This window comes from Drosophila sechellia, chromosome X (assembly GCF_004382195.2).
Source record: "Drosophila sechellia strain sech25 chromosome X, ASM438219v1, whole genome shotgun sequence".
NCBI lineage: Eukaryota > Metazoa > Arthropoda > Insecta > Diptera > Drosophilidae > Drosophila > Drosophila sechellia.
Window position 1 is genome coordinate 19,276,002 of NC_045954.1, and position 27,183 is coordinate 19,303,184.

Consider the following 27,183-nt stretch of genomic DNA (forward strand, 5'->3'; position numbering starts at 1 on the left):
GTTATTACATATTGCCAGCGTCTTAATGTCGGGATTCTCGGACGGGGACTTCAAGCAGCATTTTCTGGTGATGGGGCAGTTGGAGCCGGGCAGCTCCACCCGAGTGCTGCGCCCAAACTCGCCAACAGGTGGCGGGCCTCGCTCAAGTGGCTGTGTGGAAAGCGATGGGCTTGGGGATGCCGAAAATGCAGAGCGAGAGATGAGATGTCCTTTGGGCTCTGGCATACCATTCGAATGCTCTTTTAATCTATGCACTTCCTTGCATCAAAGTACTTTGAAAATAGCTGATCGTAAATCGCATTTAAATGAATTTAAATTAGCCTAGTATCTTTCCGGCCCACTAAGGCTTTCGAAAATTAGTTTCAAGCAAAGCTAATATTTAGATACGAAATAAAATGAGTCATTAGAAAAGCTGCCTATGAATCCAAGTTGTCAACTGTAGTTGCAGCTGGCGAGTCCTTTGATTTAGCCAGAAGAATTAAGAATTCTTTTAAAATCGGAAGGATTTCTCGAGAGTATTGCAGCTTCGTTTTTGGCCAGGCCAGGAGATGTGAGTCACTTAGGCTGGTTGCAATTGGCAGCAGTGGGCAACATTTTATAAGTTAAGGCACGTTCCAGTGGTTAGGTCCACTCAACGGCCTGGTCTGGCCAGGACCGCAGGACGAGAGGGTCCTGTGGTCAGGAGTGAACTGCAGTCGACTGTCGCCGCAATGAGAACGCAAAGTTTATTTGCTGAGCCCGGGCTAAAAAAAGGCCAACCATGACCATGACCATAACCGAACCGAATCCGAATCCCAGTCCGAATCCGCACCCCGCTTTCTCTTCGGCGCTGCAAGTCAGGAATTGAATTATGGAGAGAAGAGAATGCAAAGGACGCTTTCTGCGGGCTAATTCGATTAGACAGCTACAAATGCTGATTCAATTTGCATTGTCAATTAAATCGCTATCCTGGTTGCACTGGCACCCATAATTGCATTACAGCATATTTGCCTGTCATCAACATGTTTTGCCCACAAATTTTCCACTGACTTCAGCACTTTGCGCAACGCCCCCTTTTTCCTTTTCCGGCTGGTCAAAATAACTCCTAATTTGGGTGGGCCGTTGCTTATTGCCAACTTATAAGCAGTATAACCAGTAACCAGTAACTCGGCGGCTTTCTTGATGATTGGCTAGCAAAAAGTTTTTGTGGCAGCCGCAATGTCGCCCAAGGAGTTCGTGTGCCATGTCCTGCGTCCTGCGTCTTTCGTCCTCAGTCCTTCGTCCTCAGTCCTTCGTCCTGTGTACTATGTACTGTGTCCTTTGCACTCGACTGCGCTGAGTCGAGTTAATGAAAGGCCAAGTCAAATGCCTCACTGATTGCATTGACATCCTTCTGGCCCTTTTTGGCCCTTTTGGCCCTCTTGGCCCAAAATGTATTTGGCCAAACTTTACGTATGATTTGCTGGGAAAATTGAAATTTGCCCTGCATCCTGTGGGCTCGACTGGGATTCATTATAACGTCCACACATCCGCCCCATCGAGTCGGTTCTGCAGTTCACAGTCTGCGATTTGCATTTCAATTATGTTCAAATTGCATCTTCTATATCTGCCATTTCAAATATTATTCAAGCAGAGGGTAAATTTTGTGTTTGGCTTCCCCAGTCCATCCATATATGTATGTACATATGTACATGCATACATATACATATTTGGTCAGCAAACTTAAATTTTCTGATATTTATTTTGCCACGTTTCTTGCGCATTTTCTGAAAATAAAGACTCTGATTGACTTATTATTGCATTATTTCCACCAGTTCAACGTTACTTCGGATAAAACAAATCAATAAAAAGCAGCCGAGTTTGAAACAATGAATGTCTGCTATTTTGCTCTAATACAATTATTAATCAGTGTATACAGTGTATATAATGAAAATCACACTTATACTAAGCACAATCGTGTGAAATTGCCATCGCAGGGCGTTTGATCTGATTAGGAAACTCGACAATAAACTGTGATGAATCCCATTGTGTCTGTTATGTGTGTATGTATGTTTTAGTGTATATATACTTTATTTTTATTTTTATTAATTATTTATTAATTTTTATTATAATTTTATTAATTGGTAAATTACGAGGCGATAGTTCCGCTCTGCTTGCCCTTAAAATAACACTGGAGAATCAGGTATGGATAGTCGCACGTGTCCAGATTGGTGACGTCATCGAACTGCCGCTTGCACTGGGACAAAATCACAAGGTCCTCTTCAGATCCTCACTTTCCCACCTTCTGCAGATCGATTTTGCCATCGTCGCCGAAATAATCCTGGATCAGACACCTGCTGTAGCACTTAACGGCCACTGGAACCTCCGCAACGGGAGTGGATGGAGCCACTGCCTCCACTTGGGCACTGGTCAGGTTGTGGTGCTTCAAGCAACCCTCTGCGTTAACGTGGCCAGCTGACTGCCACTGGAACAACAATGCTGCACACAACCTTCATGGCGTAAATCTGTCTCCCAACTAACAATGACCGCATCATCACCGCTCTATATAACCCATCGATATTCTAATTCAGCTAAAAAGTAGACAGGAGACGCCACACACCAACAAATAAAGTATATAATTTCAATTTTAAGCGCAGTTCTCGATTATGAGGTACACATGTCGTATACGCGATATCTGCATTGCAATGGCCAATAGTAAATTACCAACATGGTTTTCTCAATATTTATTAAGATAGAAAACATACAATTTTTGGCTTTCATACTCAAAGCACCTCTAAAGTTAAAAACAAAAAAACATATGTGTAGCCTATCTACTGTATTGGACTTTATTCGTATATTTTATATGGTTCATTAATATAGGTATAAAGACAAATTATATTCACGCTGTGCAGTTTGCAGCGAATATCACATCTTATATACGATGTAAAAAAAATAATATTTCGTCATGTTGTTAGGTTGGCCGCAGGCAGTGCTCACTGTACCGCCACAATGTATATCGTTTTGCGTTTTTTTGTTTTGTTTTCTTGCGGTTCCCCCAATTATCTTTAGTATAAACTTAGTCTACTGTCTTTTTGGTAAGTATTTTCGTGATGGGCTCGTCGATGCGAGTTCCCATTTCCAATGAATAAATAAAGTAATTAGACAACAAACAAAAAAAAGTATTCTTATGTTAAACATAGGGTGAGAGGGGTGATGTTTGAGGCACTTGTATATCGATGCTGCTCGATCTTGTGATGTGCGGAGAAGGGGGCGTGGCAGCGGAGGGCGGGTAGCCTGCATCTCTAGCAAACTAGACGCTCATTGTCCGGATGAAAGATGCGATCATAGTTCTCGATCAGCACCTGGGCCAGCATGTTCATGCGTCTGATGTTCAGCCTTATCTGATTGGCACTCAGCAGACAAGGACCCCAAACGATGGCCAAATTGGTGGACGGCATGCGATTCGAAGCGCTGGCAGCGGCAACTCTGAAAAGCATAAATAAACATTAGTTACAATCACTATTACAATATATGCAAACACCACAGAAAGAGGGGATAAACCAAATTACTTGCTACGTGATTCATATCAGCGTACATTGTTTCTGCTTACATGTTATTCATGTATTTAAGATCACTGCTCCTAGTAGTGATCGAATCGTTGGAACTCTCTTTCTCTGGCTGTTTTTCAACGTAACACTGAGTTGTATATGCCCACTAACCTGGTCAAGTGCCTTATGAGGAAGCGCAGCGTGGAGCGATTCGGCTCCGGCATGTCGTCAAAGGCCAAGCTCATCCGCTCGATGATGGCGTCGTCGTTGAGGCTCTTGTCCAGGCGCTCGTAGGCCTCCTGTGTGATGAGCGGAGAGGTGAGCTCCCGGAAGAACTGCTTGTGCAGACTGGTCAGCGTGTGGATGTCGTCCGTCTTCAGCCAGCGGGGATCGTACACGTGGGTCAGCTTCTTGCGCAGCTCGTCCACCAGAACCTTGTTGCCCGATGCGCGGTACAGTCCGTCCTGCTCGATGCACTCCGGCTGTTCGATGTAGGTGCAAACGTCGACCACAAAGCGTGGAACATTCGGATGATCGGTCATGTTGAGCTCCAGTGCGCTGAGCTCAGCGGCGAAGAGCGGATACTTCTGCTCGTCCAGGTACAAACTGTTCACCTGGCCTCGCCGTGAACGCGACTTCTTCTCGCTCTTCGGGGAACGGTTGCTGAAAGTGTGCGAATCTATCAGATACATTCTTCTATGATATATTTGGCTGGACTTCAATACTTACATGCGAAACACATTGCTGTTGACGGCGACTGCATTGATTTCGTCATCACGCACCCAAACATGGAAGAAGAAATTATTAAAAATTATTGCTCGACTTTCGACTGAATTATGAGGTTACATTGCGACAAGCGCCTGTCGAGGACGAGGGAATTCTTCGACATTCCGCTGCGGAAGGCGATCAGGAATCGAGCCACTCCCGACTGAGAGACAACTGCGAAATGCGTATGACTTCGCTTGCCCGAGCAAAATATCTCAGTTACTCAAGCATTCCTCGCCTTACGGAGATCATGATTCATTGACGACTCATTTGCATTATCCGAATACAGCAGCAGCCCAGCCAAAGCTATGCAAAATTCCCGCGTCCGGCAAAAATTGAAACCCGCTTTCATTAACGAAAATCCCCCCGAGAGAGACTCTACTATTCGTCTTCGCAATGAATGGGAACTCGATGTCCGTAGATACATAGATACCCCTACATAGAAGTCAGACCGACGCTGTGTGGGCCGCAACGACCTTAAAAGGCCAGCCCGCGTCGAGCTCGAGCCTCAAATGCACTTGAAAAAATGAAGTGAAGTGATATATAAATATCGAGATTTAGCATAACTAGCTGTATCGGTAAGGATCTGGTAAATTACAATGTTTGATCATTGATTGCCTTATCCGTATAATTAAATGATATTCCATTAAAGAAATATGCTATTTTCTTAGTGCAACAAATGAAATATGGAAAATATCTCATTGAGAGCAAAATCAAATTACTAGTACTCAGTACTAAAGATAATAAAACATCACATCGTTAAGTCAAAGAATGCTGCAATCGTAGCTTAAAGATATTTTTCAAAGCGCATTTGTTTGAGTGCACAGCTAATGGGTTTTCCAATCGCGTTGGTGGCTTCTACTTGGAATCGGAGCTCCAAGAGCAGCTCCATCTTCGCAGACAGTGGGGCGCCCTCTTCTAACCGGTTGGCACTGAATTCCCCCGAAGGAAAGTCATCGATGGCACAAGAAGTGGTAGACACTTTCGGATGCTGACTAAAGGCTGTCAAGCGGACATAAATTATTGCAACTTCTTGCATCACCAACGAAACAAACTAATTATTTGAAAATGGTGAATGCAAATGCCTGTTACATATATATCTACAATTTAGATCCTCTTTCAGCCATAGTTATACCCCATATATGATTTCCTCCTGCCAAATTGTATATATATTTACCGGCGATCTCGCCACTTATATACAAATAATAATCAAACACAGGTTAGTTTCAATTTCAATTCATCAAAACTGGTGCCTTAGGTACGTGTCTACGGTAATTTTCAATAATTAACACAATGTGCATCATATTACAACGGGCAACCGATTAATGATTCGACTTGAATATTGCAAAAGCCCATTCCTTTTCTTTTCATAGCCCATTTGAAAAATCCCAGACTGAATGTACTTACACTTCATTCGCATGCGATTCTTGATGGACTTCTTGTCATCCTCGCCGGGCAGATCGAGCAGGTTGCCAATGGAGACGCTCTTGTAGCGCTGGAGACTCGTGGTCTGCTGCGTCTGCTGCACCTCATTGTCCTCCTGGATCTGCTGCGCCCGCAGAATGTCAGTCACTGGCACAATCTGGAAAATGGCAAATGGGGACCCACCAGAGGGGCGTCAGAGTCACGCAGTGCATAAATATTCAAGTTCGGTTCGGGAAAGTCGGTGGTGGGGGAGGAAGAGGGGCTATCTAGTCCAGAAGCTCTGAGAGCGTACAATTGAGATACACAATCCGACAATCCAAGTAACGTCTGCAAATTAATTGCAGCTTTTCGTGCCGTTGTCGATGTTTATTCCCTTGCCATTTTTTTTCTTTTCGCTTTAATACCTCTTATTTGAGCTGCAAGGGGGCGTTATGTTTAGGCAAAGAATTAATCTTAATCTTAATCACAGAAACTAAAACAATTATTAAGTTCCAACTTAAATAAAACAAATTGTGCATACAAAACTGATAAAAACACAATACCTTCTGGTTGTTTTTTTAATAAGTTATTATATTGATTTTACGAGGTATTTGGCAGTCGACACCTGGCCAGAAATTGGTGTTTTCTTGTTCATACCGTAACTGCCATTAGTTCGGGTCAAGTTCTTTCTGTTTAGTGGGTTTCTTTTCGGTTCCACCCAGCGCTCACCGTTGTTTGCCTTCGCTTGGGATTCAATCTGCCCTCCATGTCTTATCGCTGTCTCTAGCTCTCTCTCTCTCACTCTCTCTGCTTATACACTGCACACCCACTACAGCTATGCGCTATCTCTTTCCCCGTGGACAGTGGAGCGGGCGGAAAGCGGAACACAAACACCGATACAGAAAGCAATTCCGATAAGAAATTGATTTCGACTTGTAAGAAATCGCGCAACGCGCCACTGAAAATAAATGCAAGCGTCCAAGATAACGGCTAATCGAACAGTGCCGCTCCAAGGTGCCGCTGCCAATGCATTTATCGCCTTCGCCACGCCCAACCGGCCAGCCGCCCACGGCCCCCAGTCCGCCCACCAGCACCCACGGATCGGCTGCCACCCCCCTGCGGCCACCCAACCGATCTGTTGTTTACGGCAGCATAAACAATTTCCTCAGGTTATCGGCGACATATGTATGAATGTAAAAAACAATTCATGAAGCAGGGGGAGTTATTCTAAAACCCATATGGCATACATACATACATACATCAGTTCTAGCGGGCAAACTATTCGATGCAATTCAGAATGTATCTGTATCTTCAAAAATCATAGATAAACTATAGCCACTAGCTCAAAAGTAGCCCAAATATCTTTTAAAATATCGTATCTTTCAGAATAATTCCTCATTTATATATATTTTTAATCAATTTCTAACAGATTTGCCTTTTAAAACGATTAAGACTATCTCAGAAATAATTCCAGTGGGGAATCCCCCGAACTTAGACTGTCACCTGGAGTTTTCCGGAAATGCTCATGGCTCCACATTTGGTTGGCTTCCCAAAGAGCTTCACAAATCTAAGAGAATTCCTTCTTAATTCTTAATTCTTAAGTTTAATGTAACTTATTAAAGACATAGTCAGTGTAATTATGTGTTAACCCAGCAGTAAGATAAACAATACATATCTTATCCACAATGGAAAACCATATAACATGTTTTGGGCTATTGTTTTGATAGTAATATTGATAGATAACCTTTAGCACCGAAATCTTTTGAACCACATCAGATTTCGATGATGACAATGTACTCTTTCCATCTTTTTGGTTTCGAAAACCCCGATCTATTGCCGGAAAAACCATTTAGATATTGATTTGGCCGCATTACATGTGTACAGTTCCTCCAAGTTGAGTTTGTTTTGTCTGCTTTTTTTTTTAATATCAACAAATAAATCAATTAATATCAATTAAATAAACAGAACCTAAAATTCCTCTTCAAAATCGATCGAATAAATATCGGATATTCGAATATTCAGATATTCGCGTTCAGTTCAAACCCAATTAGCTATTGATAATTCCGGCAATTGAGATTCGAGCCGCGGCATTCGAACTGATTAGACTCAATTTGTTTTGGCTAATTTGCTTTCTGTTTTCGTCTATAGTATTTTAAATTATTTTTGCGAGCGTAAACAAAAGCGCAAATATGGCGTAGTTTCGGTGTTTTTTTCTTTTTTTGCCGCTGCTGCCTTACACAAAATGGAAATTTATGTGCGCCCAAACAGTACGTACATAACTATAAAGCCCGAAAAAAAAATAGGAAGGTAAGGCGATTTAATTGATACGACCTCGAATAATACTAGTATTGCTGGTGGTACATGTGTTTGCATTGCTTTATTTTTGGCTTATTCGCGCGCCCGCATATACAGTATCTGTGTCCATATCTAAATACATATGTATCGCCCCATTCGCCACATGATTCACTGAAAAAAGCCACGCCAAGCCGAAAAAAACTGAAATAAAACCCGATACGAACCGCGGGAAATAAACAAATGATACGAGAGCCAAACAAAGTCGACTCAGGCTAAGTTGACCTTTTTGTTTTGGTCGATTTTTTGTGGTTTTTTGGGGCTTTCAGTTTGGATTTCAAGAAGAGGAGCTGCCTTGAAGCCCCAGGCCCCTCCTTTCCCAACAGCTCCAATACCAAATCTTTGGACTGCGTGGGCAATCCACTCATAGAAATCTTTGAGTTCGGCTCATCTCTGAAGATCTCTGAAGACCCATTGAGATCGTGTTTCCCAAGTGAGCCTATTTCCAGAGTGTTGACAAACTAAATAAATTTACTTTGCCACTTCAGTTTGACACAACATATGAGGCCACTTGAAGAGTCGCTTCTTTTGCAGTTCGAGAAACAATAGAATTCGCTGGGGATGTTATGTACAAAGATACCGAATTAAACAAACATCCAGTTAAATGCCATCGAAATGAGGGGGATAAAATAGCTTCCAGCGAATTTAATCTTTTGCATATGCCCACGTAAGCATATCCGTACACATATCGCCCAGTCTTATTTATGGAACACTCAAGTTCCGTTATGATTTTTACAGTCGCAGCGATAAAATTTGGTGGCCCAGTCGAGAAGGTTCAGTTTCCGAGAAGGAACACAGAGGAAAAGCATTCAAGGCGGTTTTACACAACGACGAAGAGTTACAAACATATTTGACTAATGATTAACCAATTAAGTGTTGATAAATGCCATGAACACAGCTTCGAGGCAGGAAATTACACATAAGAAAAGGCAAATAAAACCATAAAAAAGCGAAAAAAACACGACACAAAAATGCCCCATAAAATGTGCAAATTGAACATTCATTGCAATGAATATTTGTATAATGTGGCAAACAAGTTCACTCATTTCGCACACTCAAATCATTTTATCATTCATATTACATTTTGGGTATTAAATGAAAGCAATTTATAGATTTAAAGGGTATACGAAATTCAACGAAAGTTCTATTCTCAAGCGGGAAACCGGTTTGCCAAAGTTTATAACAAAAATCAAAAAATTAACTTTGGACACATACTAGCAAATAACGATACACATACAAATGTACATATGTATGTACATATATTACCGCAGAATATATGCATGCCAAAAAACAAAAAGAGGAAAATAAATACGGCAAAATAAATAAATAATTGTCGTTCGCGAAATGTGAATCAACATGTTGGGGCCCTCGCGTCCAGGGGCGGGGTATCAAAGGGGTCGAAAGGGGGCCGAAAAGGGGGGATGAACTCTCCCTGTGAATTTCTATGGAATTTCACATGCAGCGGCAAGTGCAGCAAACTGAAAACAACAAACGTGAGAGGCAAATAAATAAAAATACATTATGCAGAAAGCAGCACACGTCCCTATCTACAGATGTATGTACAAATGTACACATACTATGTATTTACTATACATATGTACACACCTACAGACGTATGCGTTATAAACAAATTGCAATCAAAAGCCAAGTTTGAGAAACCAAAAGATACACTTTCGGTCGACTCAAAGATGCCCTAGACAAAAGAAGTTGCGACACAAAAAAAGTAGACAAAAATGTATCTTGAAAAAATGTATCTTTATCTTTGTAGCACAAATTACTTATATACACTTGGCTATGAATTGAAAAAGTCAAATCAAATCATGCTAATTTGTTAATGCAACAAAAGTTCAGTCGCAATATGCGATTGATTCGTGACCAGAGTTATATATGAATCGAATCAGTAACAAAGCATATTAGTATCTTTCCCAAAGCGACTTATAGTCATGACCTCCCAGTGCGAACAGGGTACTTTAGCACAACTTTTGGCTCCCCAAACGGAAGGTTGGGTAACTTTTTTAGCCCTCGGAGAAGGGGTTCGCCGACTACAGATCAGGCGAAACAATCGCATGAGCCGTGGATACGGAGATACCTAGATACTAAGCTACAGATACATTTGCGGACTTTAATTGATGTGACAAGTAACAAGTGGCGAAACAATGGCCAACCGAAGACGAAGATACCGAGAGAACGTACATGGCAAATTGCAAGTGACAGTGGTACACTCGGAAAACCAACTAAAGTCATTAGCTTGTCTAAAATAATATGAACAATGAAATCAATCTTTCTCATTCTCTTAATTAAGCTTAATGAAATATAAGTCACGACTTTAAGCTCGATTCAACGTTGATACGAAATGACTTTCCCACTATTTATAGATTATTTAAAGATCGTTGGGCGGAAATTCCAAAATCTGGATTGGATGTATGAATAATACGTAGACTAAGATTTAAATTCTGTTGTCTGTAAGCTGATGGCAATGGAATAAACGGATTACTATATGCTTTTCATTTCATCTATTGAGACTTTTCCCCACCCACTCACCATGTCCTCCTCGTCCTCGCAGCAGTGTACATCCTGCAGCGTATCCCGCCACGCCAGCACGGAGTCCGTGAGCAGCAGCCTCGCCTTGGAGCGGACGCGCAGCTTGCGTCCCGCCCGCGGAGCCACGCCCCTCTTGCCGGCCACCGCCCCCGCGGCGAGCAAGGCCCGCTCCCACTCCTCCTTCAAGGGCTTCGGAATGGCCGGCGTGGGGTTGTGCTGGTGGGGATCCGAATCCTCCGCCTCGCAACTGCAGCCACTGTCATCGCTGCGTGGTGCCACACTCGTGGTGTTCGAGATGGCCACCTGGGCGGGTGGCGGTGGTGCCGGTCGGCGGATGCGGGTCATGAACTGCTGGTGGACCAGCGAACGATGGTAGTCGTAGAATATAGCGCTGTACTTCTTCGGATCTTTTTGGCTGTAGAAAATGCAAATGTTCCTCAGGATCGGATGCACCAGAGGCACGATCTCCGCCAGCTTCGTAGGCGCCACGGCAGGTGGCTGCTGATCCGCTGGCACATCCTTTGGCGTATCCTTTGGCTGCCCGGTGACGCTGCTGCCAGTGCTGCTGATGGAGCCCAAGGTCGCTGTGCTGTTCGTCACCGTACTGCCCAGGCTTAGCGTTTCATCCACCTCCTCCTTGCTCTCTCGCGAGTACATGAACTCCTTGTCCGTCTCCCACGCTCCGTGGTCCATGGAGGCGGTGGGCGAGGGCAGGGGCGTCGGCATCATCATTTTGGAACGCTTGGTCAGCGTCGATGTGGACAACTTGTGGCGCACTCCCGCAGCAAAGACCGCCGCCGCCTGGAGAGCCATCACATCCGCATCAGCATCGGATGGCAGGGACTCGTCGTATTCCCCCAGATCCTCCTCCTCGTCATCCACGACGTCGTCTTCCTCGTCCTCGTCCTCCTCATCGTCGCCCTCGACGGGAAGGACTTCAATTATCTCCTGATCGACGGGTTCCATTGTCTTGAACTGCCAAATGGGTTGGTAAATAGACTCCTCCTCCTGCTCCTCTAGGCTGGCATTCTCTGCGGCAAAGGAGTTGCCTCTCAGGTTATCCTTTTCCCCTCCGTTCGGCTTCGCCTGCTCCTCTTCAGCTTGGCGGGGATTGCTCAAAGATGTGTTGGGATTTCGAACGGGTACTTTTGGCGCCGGTCGTCGAACTTTAATAACGCAATTCTAAAAGTTGAGGTGGAAACATACTATATTGTCAAAACGAAAATAATATCCTGTTTCGACTGCCTTGTTTCACTAACTTCAATAATTGACGTACAGTGGGATATCGTTTTGATTTCATTTCGTTTCAATTATAATAAAAACATTTAAAGACACCCAAGCTTTGAATTTAGGGTTACTTCTCACGGGAAAAAAATTGTAAACTGATAAACTTAGTTAATTAGTTATGTAATTACGTAAAATAACAAAAGCGGAGACGGATTTCCCGACCAGCTTTTAATGGAAATTATCATTAATATGTCGCCTGCGAAAGCAATAAATTACTCCATTAATAAGTTCACAATATTGAACTTTTTATGCCGTTGTGATGGCAACTTTAATGTTTTTTACACAAATTTTGCAATCAGTAAAAAAATATTCAAAAAAATAGAGTGAAAAAATGACGTTAATTAAACGCTGATTATTTTATAGTTATCTTGTGTTTTCATTGCAAACTTGTTTCATTACTGCACATTTTTTGCATTGTTCAATGGTTGTTTTTAATTAGATAAGTTTGTTTATTTATTTTTTTCGTTTCGCTCGCCAATCGAATGTTGGCATCCCTTTCGCACCGTGAACCGTTAGTCAATTTTGAACTGCAGTGAAACGTAACAAAAGCAAGTACACAGAGAGAAAAGTATAATTGCATCACAAAATTAACGTATTGCTCTCAAACTGAAAAAAAAGTTTGGACCAATATTAATCGATATTGATTTATGTTAAACTGACTTGACGGGTCGCATTTGGTAATTATAAATTTTATTTTTATTTATGTGCACTATTTGTATTACTTTGATTTACGAACCAATTATAGTTAATAAAAATTAATTTCTGAAATTCAACCGTGTCAATTTCACATCATTGATCGATTTTTCAATAATAATTTTTTCTAGAGGCACTCGTACCGCCCCAACCTTTTCTCTCTGTGTATTTTAATTTTGCCTTTGATTGATGCGGCTTTTGTTTTTGCTTTTTATTAATGAGTGTTGACCTGTGTGATTGGCTGCTGTTGTTGTTGTTGCTGTTGTTCATTGACATTGCAATTGGCGTTGCTATCGTTATTGTTGTTGTTGTTGTTAATGCCGCTTTCAGTGTCAACTGTGTGATGGTTGTTGTTGTTGTTGCTGCTGCAGTTGATGTTGTTGTTGTTGCTGGTTGTTGAGGGGCGCTCTGCCTCGCCATTTGGCTTAGGCGCTGCCATCAAAGCACCGCTGTTGTTGTTGTTGCTGTTGTTACTGTTATTATTATTGTTTTTCTTGGTGTTGTTACTGCTGGTGGAGCACTCGCCCCCGCGCACACCCTCTTCACTGACTACCGCTGTCCCTCTTCGCTTCGTAGTTCGATTCGCGCGACGTCGCGACGCAGCAGCTGCACACACGTCTACGCTCTCTGAAATCGCTGGCGAAACTGAAACCGAAGCCGAGGCCAGCGAACGATCGTTGCTGTCGGCGGAGGAGATGGCGAAGAGAGGCAGGCGCCGTCGCCAATCCCCCACAACGCCAACAACTGAGTCACGCGCTCTCCTTCGCCGATAACCGTTGATCGGTGGTTGTTGTCGCTGTTGTTGTTGCTGGTGCCACAGCCACAAGCTGAACGATTTGTCATAGGCGGTGAGAAAGCCACGCACACACACGTGCAAGCCGGCCGAAAGAGCGAGGCTCTGCATCAAGCGCAAGAGAGATACAGAGACTTGGGGCTGAATTGCGATTGCCACGACTGCGACGTTCTCTTCGATTGCGGCCACCTGTTGCGGTTGCACTGCCTCTTTCTCTTCGCCCAGTGCGCTCAGATAGTCATTCACAAAGTTGGCCGTGATGGCGCAGCGTCTTTGCTCTCTATCCGGCTCCACGTTCTGCGCTCTCTTCAGCTGAAGCTTTCGCTTAAAGTCCTTGACCAACTTCGCCTGCTCGTCCGCACACTTTGCACTCTCCTCCGTGCTTCTCCGCAGTGTCACCGTGCTCTCCTCGGCGGAGGATGAAGGATCGCGCGCTGGCACGCTCTTTGGCTGCTGCCACGGCCCCTCGTCGTAGTGGTGCACCTGCCTCCTCAGGGAGGTCATCCACTGGCAGATGCTCTCGTTGAGATACAATGATGAGGATCCTGATGCATCCGCTGTGCTTTCGTCCTGCAGCAGGCGAATGCGAGAGACGCGCGGCTTCTTGCGCACTCTCTTGTGGCTCTGGCTCTCTTCGCCTGGCTCTCTTACGCGGCCGTAGATGTGCTGATCGCTTTGGCTGCCCTTCAATTGCTGCTGCTCCAGCTTCAGTTCGCAAATGCGCTGGAGGTCGAAGGTCTCCTGGGTGCGGAACACCTCGTCCACGTTGTGGATGATTTCCAGGGAGCCAGCGCTGCCACTGCCATTCGTGGGAGTCCTCGGGAATATCCTGCGCTGCAGCGACGACGAACGGTTCAGCTGCTTAAGAGAGCCGAAGAGACGGGTCAAGGTCGCCGCACTGGACTTGGAGTAGCCCAAGAGCGACCGCGACTTGACCTTGGTGGGTGGCGTCGGCGGTGTGGGTGGTGTGGGCGAAGCGGGCGCTTTGCCAGGCGTCTCTGACCTTTGACACCGGCACCGCTCGTTGTCGCTGTAAATGCCGCGGCACAAATCGCAGATGTTCTCATAGATGTTGCTGCTCTCGCCGGAAATCGGCGAAAGTGGCGGTGGCGGTGTACTCACCACGCCCCCGCTCACGATGCACTGGCAGAAATGGCAGTAGCGTCCTTGGGCGGCAAACACGCCGTAGCCGCAACCCCGACAAAGATTCTCGTAGATCGCCTCGCGCGGAAAATACTTGCGCAGCTCCGCGTTCAGTTGACCTTTGGGGGTGGAGGTCAGGCCCGGCAGATTCTCGTAGATGTGCGCCTCCATGCCGACGTTATCGTTGATGTCCTTCGCCTGCTGTGGCATCTCTCTTCTGTATTTCCTCTTCTGCCTCCCTACTTTCTCTTATCGCCGCTGCGTCACATCGTAATTCATTATTAAGTGAGAAAATAATCGGCGCGCGGAGCAACCGGAGAGATAGTGAGTGAGAGCACTGTCATCGAGAGAGTTTCATGCACCGCAAAAGAAATGTCGCGAAAGTCTTTCATTTACATAAATTCGATTTGGAAATGCTCAAATGGCTCTTCTTAAATTTCTCACTCGCGTGAATTGAATAACTTGTAATCTTCGATTACTCATTATTATTTGTACAAGAGCATTCCAAAAACGAACTTAGTTCTCGCAGTGTAAACACTGAGAAAAGTCAATGGGCTTGAACTCTTTAAGTGAAGCCACTACCCCCATTTTGTTTTGTTTCTGTCTCTTTCCCTCCCGCTTCCGACTGCAATCGGAGATATTCATTATCTCAGCCAAAGTCGCTGCACTCTGCACTCAGTTTTCCTCCAAACCATCGGATTTGCTTTTAAAATACTATTCTTTGACTTTTTTTAAAACTGGGATTTTAAGAATGGATTTTTCTAATTCAATTGCATACAGCTTCTAAAAAGTGAGTAATAATATGACCCTGTTGTCATGGTTTTCTTTACCATTTCTTCTAATATTTACATAGATAAGCTTTTTTAATAAAATATTATTGAAACCCAATGCTGTATTCAAAATATGTATAACTAGACCCAATATCTCTGCATATTTCACGCCCAAAAAGATCGAACGCACTTATCACCAATCACTTTGGAGCTCTAAAATTAATAATTTCTTTGCCCTAAATCAATTAATGCTTAAATGCAATTAATGTTTAAAGTAAAATACCTCCAAATGCATTCCATCTGCCTAGAATTAAACAGTTCTGCTTTTGGGCTTTGTTTTTCGTTGATATACGGAGATGAGTCACTAAAACAGGTTGGCGGCCAGTCGAGAATTGTGTAACGATCGTCGACTTCCTCACCTACGCCTCACAGGTGCCGCCAGGTAGATGGAATGTGGAACATGGTGTGTGGAATATGGAATGTGCTCGGTCCACACTGGCAAAAAATACTAGCAACTGAGTTTGGGAATTTCAAATATAATATATTTCAAATATAAATTCCACAATTCCTTCTTTCTCAAAAACCAAAACCATTTCTGCAAATTTTCATTTTACATTTATTATTATATTCTATCTTCTTGGTCACCTTTTCTTCGAGTGCACAGTTATCCCGAACGGAAGGCGAGAGTGAGCCTAATGGAGTTAAGGTGCCAAGAAACGAGGCTTCGTGCATTAATCTCTTGATCGGCGTAAGTGGGGAAATCATGTTTATCTCGATGCTACATCTTGAAATCTTCGTCGGGGGCTTCGTATTATTCGTAATTCTTTGATCTAGGATCGCCGCCATTAATCATAATCGGCTTGGGGCGCAAAGGGGGGAAACCGGTTGGGTTTAGGTGCTTAAAACATGTTTCGCATTCTCCACCACCACCAATTGTTACAGCGTCATTTAAATAAAACCGATTCAATTCCAGTCGAGAGAAGCCTACCAAACATATTTCAAAATACAACAGATTTGGATCGTTAGGTAACACAAATGTTGGTAGCTAAAAGCGTTTTCACGGTGTTAATCATACTTTGCTCTAGAATCAGGGTCAATGGTCAATGGTCAAGGGTAGCCTATTTTGCCTGCACAAAACCGATCTTATTAATTTTCAATTCTTCAAAATCGTGATTAGTTATCCCTTAAAAGATCATTTTACAGAACATTCTATAAGTTATGTATTAATTGCATCTCTCTAATATGGCAAATATTTAACCTAATTTATTAAGTTATTAGGAAACTTGCAGCCCTAAATATGTATTGTTTTAACTAGTAAAGTATTATGTTTTTTTTGGGTTTGGTACCCCGCTCAATTATTTCGCTTCTATAGTTTAGTGCAACACACAAATTATACACAAATCGATTTATTTAAATAGAAAATCTTGATTTTAACAGCACTGATTTATAATTATTTGCATGATATATTAACAACCCACGAACTAATTTAACAAAGAGCAGTGCACTTAATTTTTGCAAACTATTTGAATTTTAATAGCAATCGAAAGGCATGTAGAATTCTTCATAACTTATAGCATATCTGGGTTATCACTAATATATGTAATTGTTGTGGTTTCTTTAGGAGCATTTCTCTCAACTAATTGGTTTTCTACAATATTAACTGCATGATTCTTAAATTGAATCCATAGGGTCTGAAGGTTCTGAAACATTGTTATCAATAAATAAATGAATAAACTAATTAGAAGCCAGACATCACTGAACTTCCTGTTTTGAAGTGCTCATTTTGGAAATTTTGAAAGTATATATTTCAAATCCTTCTTAAAATTTCATTAATAAAATGTCTTTATGTACTGATACGAATCACCAAAATGCAGCAATAGCATAGAAAAAAAAACTGATACCGAATTCATATACTTCTTTAAAATGCTCATCCAGAAAATCAGTTTCGTTATAAATATCTATAAAAAAAGCTGTAGCACATTGATACTCAACCAATTGAATATTATATTTTTTTAAATGATTATGATATAAATTTGTTCAACCCAATTAACTAACTTTAACTAGTAACTTCAAACACTGGCAAAATATACAGTTTATAGTTTGATTCCTCAAATACAAAAAAAACCGCAAAACTTTGGTTTTCCGGGCGCCTTAGTGATGGACTTGCATACTTTTGGGCATTCGATCGAGACCTTCTTGACCCCGTCAATAAAACCTGTCCAAATTGTGCAGCCCCAAGGGGACAACCATGCAATCAGCGTGGATTGTGGGTAATCCGCGGATTTGCCTATGCCGCTGATTCATCGCCGTTCATTTTCAGATGGCGACAAGTGAATGAATGACGATGAATTGCATACAATGTACTGTAATTCACAAGAAACACATGAGCACACACACCCATACATATATGGGCGAAAAGAAAGAACAAATAAAACCGTTTTCTCGCAGCGCTTATCTCACTTTCTCTCCAATTTCCCCAAATGCTCTGTTTTATTTATTTTATTTTTTTGACAAGATCTGTGCGTAAAACTATTGTAGATCGATCGAGGCACTTGGGCTTCAAACCCGAAACTCGAGCACCAAAACAAAAAGCACCGATTTTGGCCAGCACTGATAAGCCGAGCTTTAAATGGGAGCATTACGAAATTGGGCTTGAGGTGGGGCTCTCCATCAAATCGGGAGCTGAAGGCGCGACGCGTTCGCGAATTTAACAGAATATCAACTGAAATTGAACTCAAGATGCCGCCGAGAATTTTCTTGGGTGGCGGTCCGCCTCGTAAGCGATTGACGTCGCAGTCGCCGTCGCAGTCGCAGTCGACGTCGACGCCACGAGTCGGTGGCGGTGGCTATGGCTATGGCGATGCCGACCTCCGGTCACCCAGGGAACTCGAGCACACCACACTAGTCAGCAAAAGTGGGCACCAACCCCAAAGAACGCACCAAAATTGGGTTGCTTTCGATGAAAAAGCAAGTTGGTAATTATAAGCGGGAATCAATTAAATCAATTAAATATAATACATATATTACAGGATATATCAGTATTTTCAAAAACTATAAAAAAAAGTTGGCAAAATAAATGAAATAATTTAGATGCTAACTATGTTTGCCATCATCACTAAGTTTCTTTACAATATAATTTTTTTAAATAAATTAAGATTCAAAAGAAATTCTTGCTTTGTCTCATATATTTTTTATAGTTATTTATTTTTATAGGCAAACTCGATGGATCAAACAATCCCATTATGAGCTGTGTTTCGATGAATCAACCGGCTGTTGAAGCTCATCATCATCGGGTAAAGTATGACTCATGCCAACCGAGCTTGAAACTATCCTTCGTCCCAATTCCATGCTGACCAGTGTGGGCCAGAGATCAGTGATGGGGAGCCAAAAGCCCAGAACAGAACAGAGCAGAGCAGAGCAGAACAAACCTAAAACTGAACTGAAACCGAACCACATGTGTGTAATGGAACATGGGCAACATGTGTGGCTCTGTCTGGCTGTGCGCCACCACATGCACGAGTGTGCGTGTGTGTGTGCGATTGTGTGTGCAAGGGTTGGGGGTGGCATGGGCCGATGAGGGGGTGGGGGTAAGGGTGGGGCGTGGCAGCGACAAAAGACGCTTTTTATACTCAACGCCCGTTGCCTAATTAAGCATATAGAGTGCGGTCCGTGGAGAGTTGGGAGTTTGTTTTCAGTTCGGCTGGGTTGGGAGGTAGGGGTAGGGGGTGCGAAAAAAATGAGGGTGGGGGTTGGGGTCGGTTCTGGGACCGCGGAGGGGGCGGGGCTGGGAGGGCGGATCGAGCTGGGTAAGTAACCATGATGAATGCTAAACACTGTTCAAGTTATGCACAACAGTTGCGTAAACCGATTACGATATGCATATATGTACTTTTGCTCAACACTTTATTGCAAGCAATTTCGATATGAAAATGAGAACTGCACTTTGAGCACGAACCCAGCCTAGAGAAATACGATCCTAAGATCCGTAAGCTCTCTTATTGAATTTTGAAACCAATCCAAATAATCCTGTTCCATGGATTTAAGATCCATATAGTACTCGACCGATATTACTGGGCAAATATCGGAATCCATATAAAACAGAACCGGGAGCCAATAGAGAAAAGAAAAGATGAGGATGCATCTTCGGGGAAAAACAACAATTCCGGGGGAGAGACTTTAAAAACGCGAATGAGAGTGAGACTGGGAATGGAAATGAAAATAAAAATGAAATAAAAATGAAAATGAAAATGAGCAGAGGCCGGCGAAGAATCGCATTGCAGGCGATGTTCAGCAATATGGTCGCTTGATCTTTGAACTAAATTAATTAAGCACAATGAACACAATTGTTGTTGTTGGCTTCGCTGCCGACGGCATCAAATGTATCCACCAGATACGAACGAATACAAATACCAATACAGATGCGGATACACAACAACAAATACGCACACACACCGAAATAAAGAAATGCATTCAGGCTGTGACCAACATTGCAATCAACTGTTTGCTATCGACTACCCTACATTCATATGTACATACAGTACATATGCAGGGATATACCCATAAATCATAGGGTTTTCTAGGGTTGACTTTGAGTAGATTCTATTTTAAAGATTTAATATCCATCTTAAAGCACGCCAGTACATGTATTATAAGTTTTAAGTGCATAAATTGAAACTCAAATATATTTAATATATTTATTTGCACTTGGCTAATAAATTATGAAATCGGGTTTAACATCTTATAACTCGGAGAAGGGCATTTATCATTCGCAGTGCTGTGTAAATTAATTCCTGAAGAACATATTTCTCATGTTTTCGCTTTTAGTTTCCGTCTTTTTTTGTTCCCCGACTCATATTTGGTTTGGCTTTTCTGCGGGTCTTCCTCGGCCGCCTTCTTTTCCCGAAAAAAAAACACGAAGAATTAAAAGGGGTGGCCCACGGCTCATGGCCCGTGGATGATGGTTGATGGCTGATGGCCCTGTCCAAGACCCGTCCGTGTCCCAACCAAATCCACAGCCCCATCCCCACATCCACATCCACATCCCTGACCAGAACCAGACTCGCGTCTTTGGCAGCATTATGTTTCTGTCGGTAATGAGTTGGCAGCGACTGCCACTCAGTGTTGTCGAGATGCGACAGTAAAAACCGATGGATTTGAGTAAATATAATATTATATTAAATTATTATTAATTTTAAGCCTCAAATTGCGAAAAGATTCTATAAAATGGAATCTAAACTTAAAAGTGTGGTATAACCTAAATGTATAATTATTTCTAAAAGTGTGGATAAATAAGTCGGTACGACAGTTCAAAATTGTGTAGGATACACCTTTTTTTTAAGTATTTCCATAATTTTGAATATTTTCAGTTGGTTTCTGAAAATGCAGAAAACTTCATTCTCATATAATTTGCATAAGATTGAAAAATGCCATTTGCTGACTAGCAATTAAATAGTTGGAGTGGCAACTCTATTTCTGCGTTGAATGCTGCATGTGGTTGTATTGGTGTTTACTCCCCCTCCCCAAGCCATTCATCCCCTTCCCCCTTCCCCCTTCACCCCTTCTCCTCTGAGTTCTCTTTATGATTATTATTGTTGGACGGCGGTCTTCTCCTTTTTTAATGAATTTTATTAAGCGCGACAGCAGCAACAGATAGATCGAGTTGAAAAGAGTGTGGGGAGTGGCTGTGTGTGAGTGTGTGTGTGTGTTGGGTGACCGAAGCCAGCAGCTTTTGTCAACGCCTCAAGTTAAAGTATAGAGCTGCTGGTAAAATAATACAAAAAACTGACTTAATTGGTATTTCTTATTGACCATCGCCTGTGACTTATTCGATGTTTTATATCATTCAAGCATGAAATCTAATCCGTTGAATTAGTCAATAATTGATAAAAGGGAAAAACAATTTGCGTGAAATGGTGTGGAGTATGCGATAAAAGTGCACTACATTTGTAAGTGTTTTACGCCTCTTAATTAATAGCATTTAAACGATTGTTAGACACATTAATGAGAAAAGTGTGAACTAGAGAGGGCCTGTTAAATATTATGAAATTGGTTTTCTTTTTAAAACGCAATAAACCTTATATACACAGAACCTTGTAAATTTTAAGAAATAGTTGCATTACTGTGTAAACTATTCCCGATTTTAACCATATTTCCTATAATTTGCTGGGTAAAAGAATTAAACTGAAAGATATCAGTTTTCGAAACGTGTATCTATGTATTTTGCAATCATTCGTGTTATTATCAAGAATAAGTAATCAAAACTTAATAGAGTATATGTAAATGAATATTTTTTCATACATAATTTTGTTTTTTCTACTTATAAGTTACACCAATTAGGGAGTGAGCCCGCTTCTGTATAGCTCATCTCCAGACTTTCCTATCAGTAACATGATGTCGAAGGGCCCCCGAAACTTGACTCATAGAACAATTTGAGATAAAAGCTGTGAGATACAAATTGTGAGAATTCAATGACACATGCGATGGGGCAGGCAGGAAGATAACGGAAGCTGAAATTGGAATTGGAATTGGAATCAGAATACGTAAACGAGTACGAATCCGAATTGAAATGAGAATGTCAGCTCAAGTGTCAATCAGACGACGACAATTCTACTTGGCGCGCTGCATTAACAAAGAAAAAATAAAATTAAAAGAGAAATTTCGAGGCAGAAGTGCGGGGCAAATCAGAGCGAGAAAATGAAATGCATAAATAAAGCCAAATGGAAATAATGCACGCAGAGTATCTATGTGACCGACTGGGTACGTGTATTTGTGCCCGTTGACTGATGACAAAATTGTTGCACTCGTCAGTCGACGAACCAAGTGATAAACCTCTGCACAGCAAAAAACAAAAGGCATTCAGGTGCTAAAGCATTACAATTTCACATAGAAAATTTCGTTACATAAGATGCATTCGGTGTGTGAAAGTATGCAGCAATATATTTCTAAGCCGAAAGATAGATTCCTTCTAGCTGTAGATACTCCTTTTTTTATTAATTTATGAAATTTTTAATGTGCTAAAGATATGGCATGTATTTTCTCCCAGTGCATGATGTCCTTTATGTTCCCTCATTCGCATCAGAGAAATTCGTTTGCCAATTGCTTGCTAATGAGACCCAGCTTATAATGGTTATATTCTATTTTTCCTGGTTTCATTTCTTCCCCCATTTCGCAATGCAAAAATCGCTGGGAAAACGCGCCCGAATCTCTGCCAAGTCGCGCGCAACACGCATGCGCAGCTGCACTCGCAATTAGTCGCTAAGTTGAGCGAGCGGCACAATGGAAATGAAAACGAAAACGAAGACGAAGATGGACTCGAAGATGATAAAGCAGGCGAAGGCGAACGGCAAAACACGCAACGGAAAACGAAACAGACAAAAGCTCGAAATAAGACCATGCGCAATGCATTTTGCCATTGCATCAGTGGGAGAACCGCATGGGTTAAGGGGTTTTGGGGGGTTAAGACGCTTTTCGGATGGCACAATGTGCCATTGCAATCGCCATCCCAAACGATATTCACACAAGCCCATGTTACTAACAGTGATTTATGGTAGTTATCAAATAATGTATAAATTCATTTTGTAAAATTATGTGAAAATGTGCACTGGGTGTTTGCCCGGAAACAGTTTTCCTTCAGCAACAAAATCGTTTATATATTTTATCCCATGAAAATGGGTCACTAAACTTGCCCATGTCGACTACAAAGTAATCACCAAGGTTAAGGTTACGAAATATGTACATATGTCCATATCTTTATCGCATTCTTCGCACAAACGGAAATTTAAAAACTGATGTACATATGTATGTACATGATGTGTTTTTGATATAAATGAACTTGCTTGTATGCCCATGACAAGTATGATTTATTGGGTAATTGACCAATGGTTTTTATGGATTTCACAGTTGTTCACGTGGGTCATTTTGGTTTAATGATACAGTTTCAAGCAAGGTTCACATTAATATGAAAACCCGTGTATTAAAACAAATTGGTTATCAAAATGAGTTGATCTTCAAGCTAAGCGATCTGAAGGACGCCGAGATGCGCCAGTGGAAAATGGCTTTTCACTTTCGGACCCAACGGAACTCTTTCGGAACCCGTTCCGGTCTCACTTTCACTGGGAATGCAAATTTCATTCCGAACCCTCCAATGAATGACTGCTAACGGACCGTAAACGGGTTTAAATCGGCGGCCCAGTGAAATTCATGGGCCAGGGAAATCCTATGGATCACCGATAAATAAAGCTGATACGGCTTATCAGTCGAAGATCAGTAGTTGCAGCTTTTCGAGGAATTCGGAGTCTCGGCTCCATTAGGGCCTGCCCATTCACATGTTTTTAGCATTTTTGGATCTCTCTAAGGCATATAAATGCATTACGAAAATCATCATACATCATACATCATAGAGGCTTAGAAGTTAAAGATTCATTCAAACTAGGATGGACTTTCTTTGCTGATTCCCCTTTGATGGATGTCTTGACGGATGGGTCTGGTTAATGCCATTTGAAAGGCGGTTGCTAATCCCCACAAATTGATGCATGTTTCTAGGTGATAGCACTTACCCTCAAGGCGTTCTGATGGCGATGGTTGGAGGTCAGATCCAGCATGGAACTGGCCCTTAGCTTCTGGTTTTGATCCGCACAGGCAGCTGGAACCGGCACTGCTGGAACTGCTGGCCGTAGGTCAACATTTGCCGGCACTTCGGGAGTCAGTGCTTGACCTTTTGCCGACTCATGGCCATGATACGGATCTGGGTTTCCACACTCGCTGCAGGATATATTCTCCGCCGATCGCGCCGATCTGCTGGCCAGTGGCGACGAGGATGCGGTGGATGATCCCGCCGATGCGGACGCAGTTCTGCACGTGGAGATTGTGGGCGATGTCGACGTCCATGTGGCTGTGGGTGGTGTTATGCTGGTGAGCGTGACTGTTAGTCGGCCGATTCCCTCGTTGTTGTTCTCGATGGTGTTGTTGTTGTAGCTGATGATGTTGTTTTTGTTGTTGCTGCTACTGTTCGTATTACTCGAGTTTTTGGCATTGGCGTAGAACACCTGGGATATGCTGCGAAATATGGTGCGATAGCCCCTTTTGTTCTCCGCATCGCCGGCCATGATCACACTGTGCAAAAAAACTTAAAAAAAAAGAAACAGATATCACACACTCCAAATCTGCACGATTCTGCTCTTTCCTAATTCTTCACTCTTTCACTTTACACTCATTGGTTTATGGTTGCGTTTTGTTAACTCTTTTGTTTTTATGGCTTTTCTGTTGTGTGGGAGGGATTCACTGAAAAGAAATTGGGTTGGTTGTGGGCGTCACGTTTTTGGGTTTGTGCAAATTAGGTTTTTTTTTTTTAATTTTTAGTGGAACAAATCGTTTATAGGTAAGTCTCGTCACAGTTTATTTCCTATTCATGTAGGCTCCAATTGTTTCTCGAAAGATTGCACTTTTTTGCTCAGTGCACTTAAACGAAACGTGAAAACGTCGGAAGAAAGCCAACGCATCCACTTCTTATCACTTTTCTGCGAGCGGCAGCATTTCTGGGGCCACACAAATCAATAATTAATCGTAACACCCTGGGAAATATCATAATTACACGAGGCCAGTGCAAATGGACATTTGAATGGCATGGAATGGGGACTAGACCATGGCGACCATTCGTATCGAAAACTGACAATTGAAGCACGGGAGACGCGTTCGGGCAGCGGCGGCCAACTAAATCGCTTCGCAGCGTTACCGCCTTCAAGCGCCACCGTTACCTTACCGCCAACGCCGACGCCGACTGCGACGGCGACCGAAGCAGCAGCGGCTGTTGGCGTAATCGTTTTTCTTGCCGCTTTGTCTGTTGCTTCTTTTTGCAGACTTCGTTGGTCTTTTTCGGTTTTTGTTTTGTTTATGGGGCTCTTCTAGGCGCACAGTGGTTGTGAATCCATTTTATGGCCGAAAAGGCTGAGTACAGTGGAGCTCATGACTGGTGTACAAAACAATTAGATAGAGCGATTAATCGTATGAGCAGCCAAAGAGAAACTAAAGCTTTTTACGTCCATATATGGTCCTTCGGGCCGGATTAAAAAAAAATCACCATTTGTAGGCAATTAATTCCTTTCATTTTTTTGTACAGTTCTTGATGTTTTTATGCTAATTATACTATCGAACACGTTATTTATATTTATGGTAATTAATTTTCCCCACATACCACGCATTTCGTATGAAACTAGTTTTAGGTAAGCTATTAAAGGTTATAGAAATTGTAATTTATTGATTTGTCCCCGAACATGTTTTCAAAACATCAGAACCCCTGACTTAGCAGTGGAATATGGATTTTTCCAGCGACCACTGTGCCTTTTTTTATATTTATTTACGCCGCATCGAGAGCTTTCTTCGCCTAGTCCGCATGCAAATCGAAAAACAACAATGTGCAGCATTTTGTATAGATCGAAAACCCGAATCCAGATGCCACATGGAGAACAATAGTGACACAAATTGGACAACAAAACAACAACAAAATAAAAAATGTACAGAAATGGGGGCTTATCAATCACAACTTTCACCGAAAATAGCCATTCGGAAACAAATAAGGCAATAATCCGCGGCCAGATGAAGCAATTCCACTGTGCGCTTAAATGTTTTACACACTTGTCGCGGAGTGTTTATCACTGCCCACCGTTGTGTTGTTGCTTTTATTGCCATGGTTGTTTTCGCTGTCGCTTATCACGCGCTAAAATTTGTGTGTGCGGTGTGTGTGTGTGTGTGTCGCACAACACGCACAGTTGCAGTCAAAATAATAGTGTTGAGCACTTCGAGCAGTGATAATGCAACTGCTCTGGTTTTCTTCTGCTTAGCAGCTCTGATTAAAGTGAAATAAAGATAGTGTTTGTATATACTATGTAATTCTTAATACCACATATTAAATCGCAAATATTTGGCTATCAGATAATTCATGCACTTAACAAGTACGCGATAAGTTATTTTGAAAATCGCAACGTGCGAAAAAATATTTAATTAGCTTGAACTCTTCTTTCTATTATTATTTGGAAACCTATTGAGGCAGAGCAATATTTCAAGAATTGATATTAATATGACTTGGAAGTTACAGTTAGTTAATATGTATTTTATCAGCGTTACAACTTTTCTCAGATATTTTTTGGGAAATCCCAAAACTCTACCCACTGTGGCAACTGTTTGCTCTTGATTTTGTATCTCAGCAGAGCCAATTACGAGTGCGTTACTCACTGGCCAGCAGCAGGTGCATTGGCGATTCCAATAGCTGGCCACTGATAGCCGACTATTGATATGGATGCAGTGCCGAAGATGCAACAGCAAGCGCAGATGCAATCGTCACGTACGCGGCTCAATTAAATGCATCGCCTCACATTAAAACCAACTCAAAATCAGCTCAGAATCAACAGCAAATCAACGAAACCGAGTGGGCAAATCGAAAGGGACGGCGGTTGACAGGCGACTAAAAGCCAAATCACCGAGCACAAACTACGGAGCGACTGACTAACTGTGGCCAAGTGGCACACTGACAGCCCAGAAACACGGCAACTGCAAATAAACAAAAAATCAGAAACCAAAAACCGAAAAAACCGAAAACCGAAAACCAAAAACCGAAAAGCCAAAGCAAAACAACAGCGGCGCAAAACAATACCGAATGTGCTATAGATATGGAAATAAAATACATATAGTACATAGATGTAACCAAAAGCTGAAGAAACCGAAACACCGGCCGCACCTCTGCCGCAGTCGACGTCGGCGTCAGCTGAGGCAGCGGCAGCGGCAGAGGCGTCGACAGCCCACGCAAACGTCAAACGGAAAGGGAGAGACCGCACAAAAAGAGGCGGAGAATCGGGGGGAGCGTTAGGAAGCGGAGCACCGACGTCTTGATGCCCTCTAATATACTGGGAACATGCTATGGGTTATACTATGGTCATAC

The 27,183-nt window shown here is 42.5% G+C and overlaps 2 protein-coding genes across 4 annotated transcripts; both read right to left on the minus strand.

Annotated features, from left to right (window-relative positions):
• Positions 1-2,044: 2,044 nt before the first annotated feature.
• On the minus strand, positions 2,045-2,592 carry LOC116802172. Its single transcript, XM_032725617.1, is given in 2 exon segments — positions 2,045-2,447; positions 2,449-2,592. Coding segments are annotated over 2 exon segments (405 nt in total). The 5' UTR covers positions 2,514-2,592; the 3' UTR covers positions 2,045-2,107.
• Positions 2,593-2,775: 183 nt separating this feature from the next.
• Positions 2,776-26,699, minus strand: LOC6614950 (rho GTPase-activating protein 15). 3 transcript variants are annotated; one of them, XM_032725615.1, is made up of 6 exons: positions 12,778-14,694; positions 10,569-11,750; positions 5,679-5,853; positions 4,236-4,263; positions 3,678-4,169; positions 2,776-3,444 (listed from the first exon to the last, which is right to left on the minus strand). In XM_032725615.1, exons 1-6 carry the CDS (start codon positions 14,692-14,694, stop codon positions 3,261-3,263), a joined length of 3,978 nt encoding a protein of 1,325 aa, XP_032581506.1. In that variant the 3' UTR covers positions 2,776-3,260. The 3 variants fall into 3 exon arrangements, with proteins under 3 accessions (XP_032581506.1, XP_002039367.2, XP_032581507.1); XM_002039331.2 differs by lacking the exons at positions 10,569-11,750; positions 12,778-14,694 and adding exons at positions 23,810-24,533; positions 26,481-26,699 and having other exon boundaries at positions 3,261-3,444; XM_032725616.1 differs by lacking the exons at positions 10,569-11,750; positions 12,778-14,694 and adding exons at positions 23,810-24,533; positions 24,844-24,964 and having other exon boundaries at positions 3,261-3,444.
• Positions 26,700-27,183: the final 484 nt, after the last annotated feature.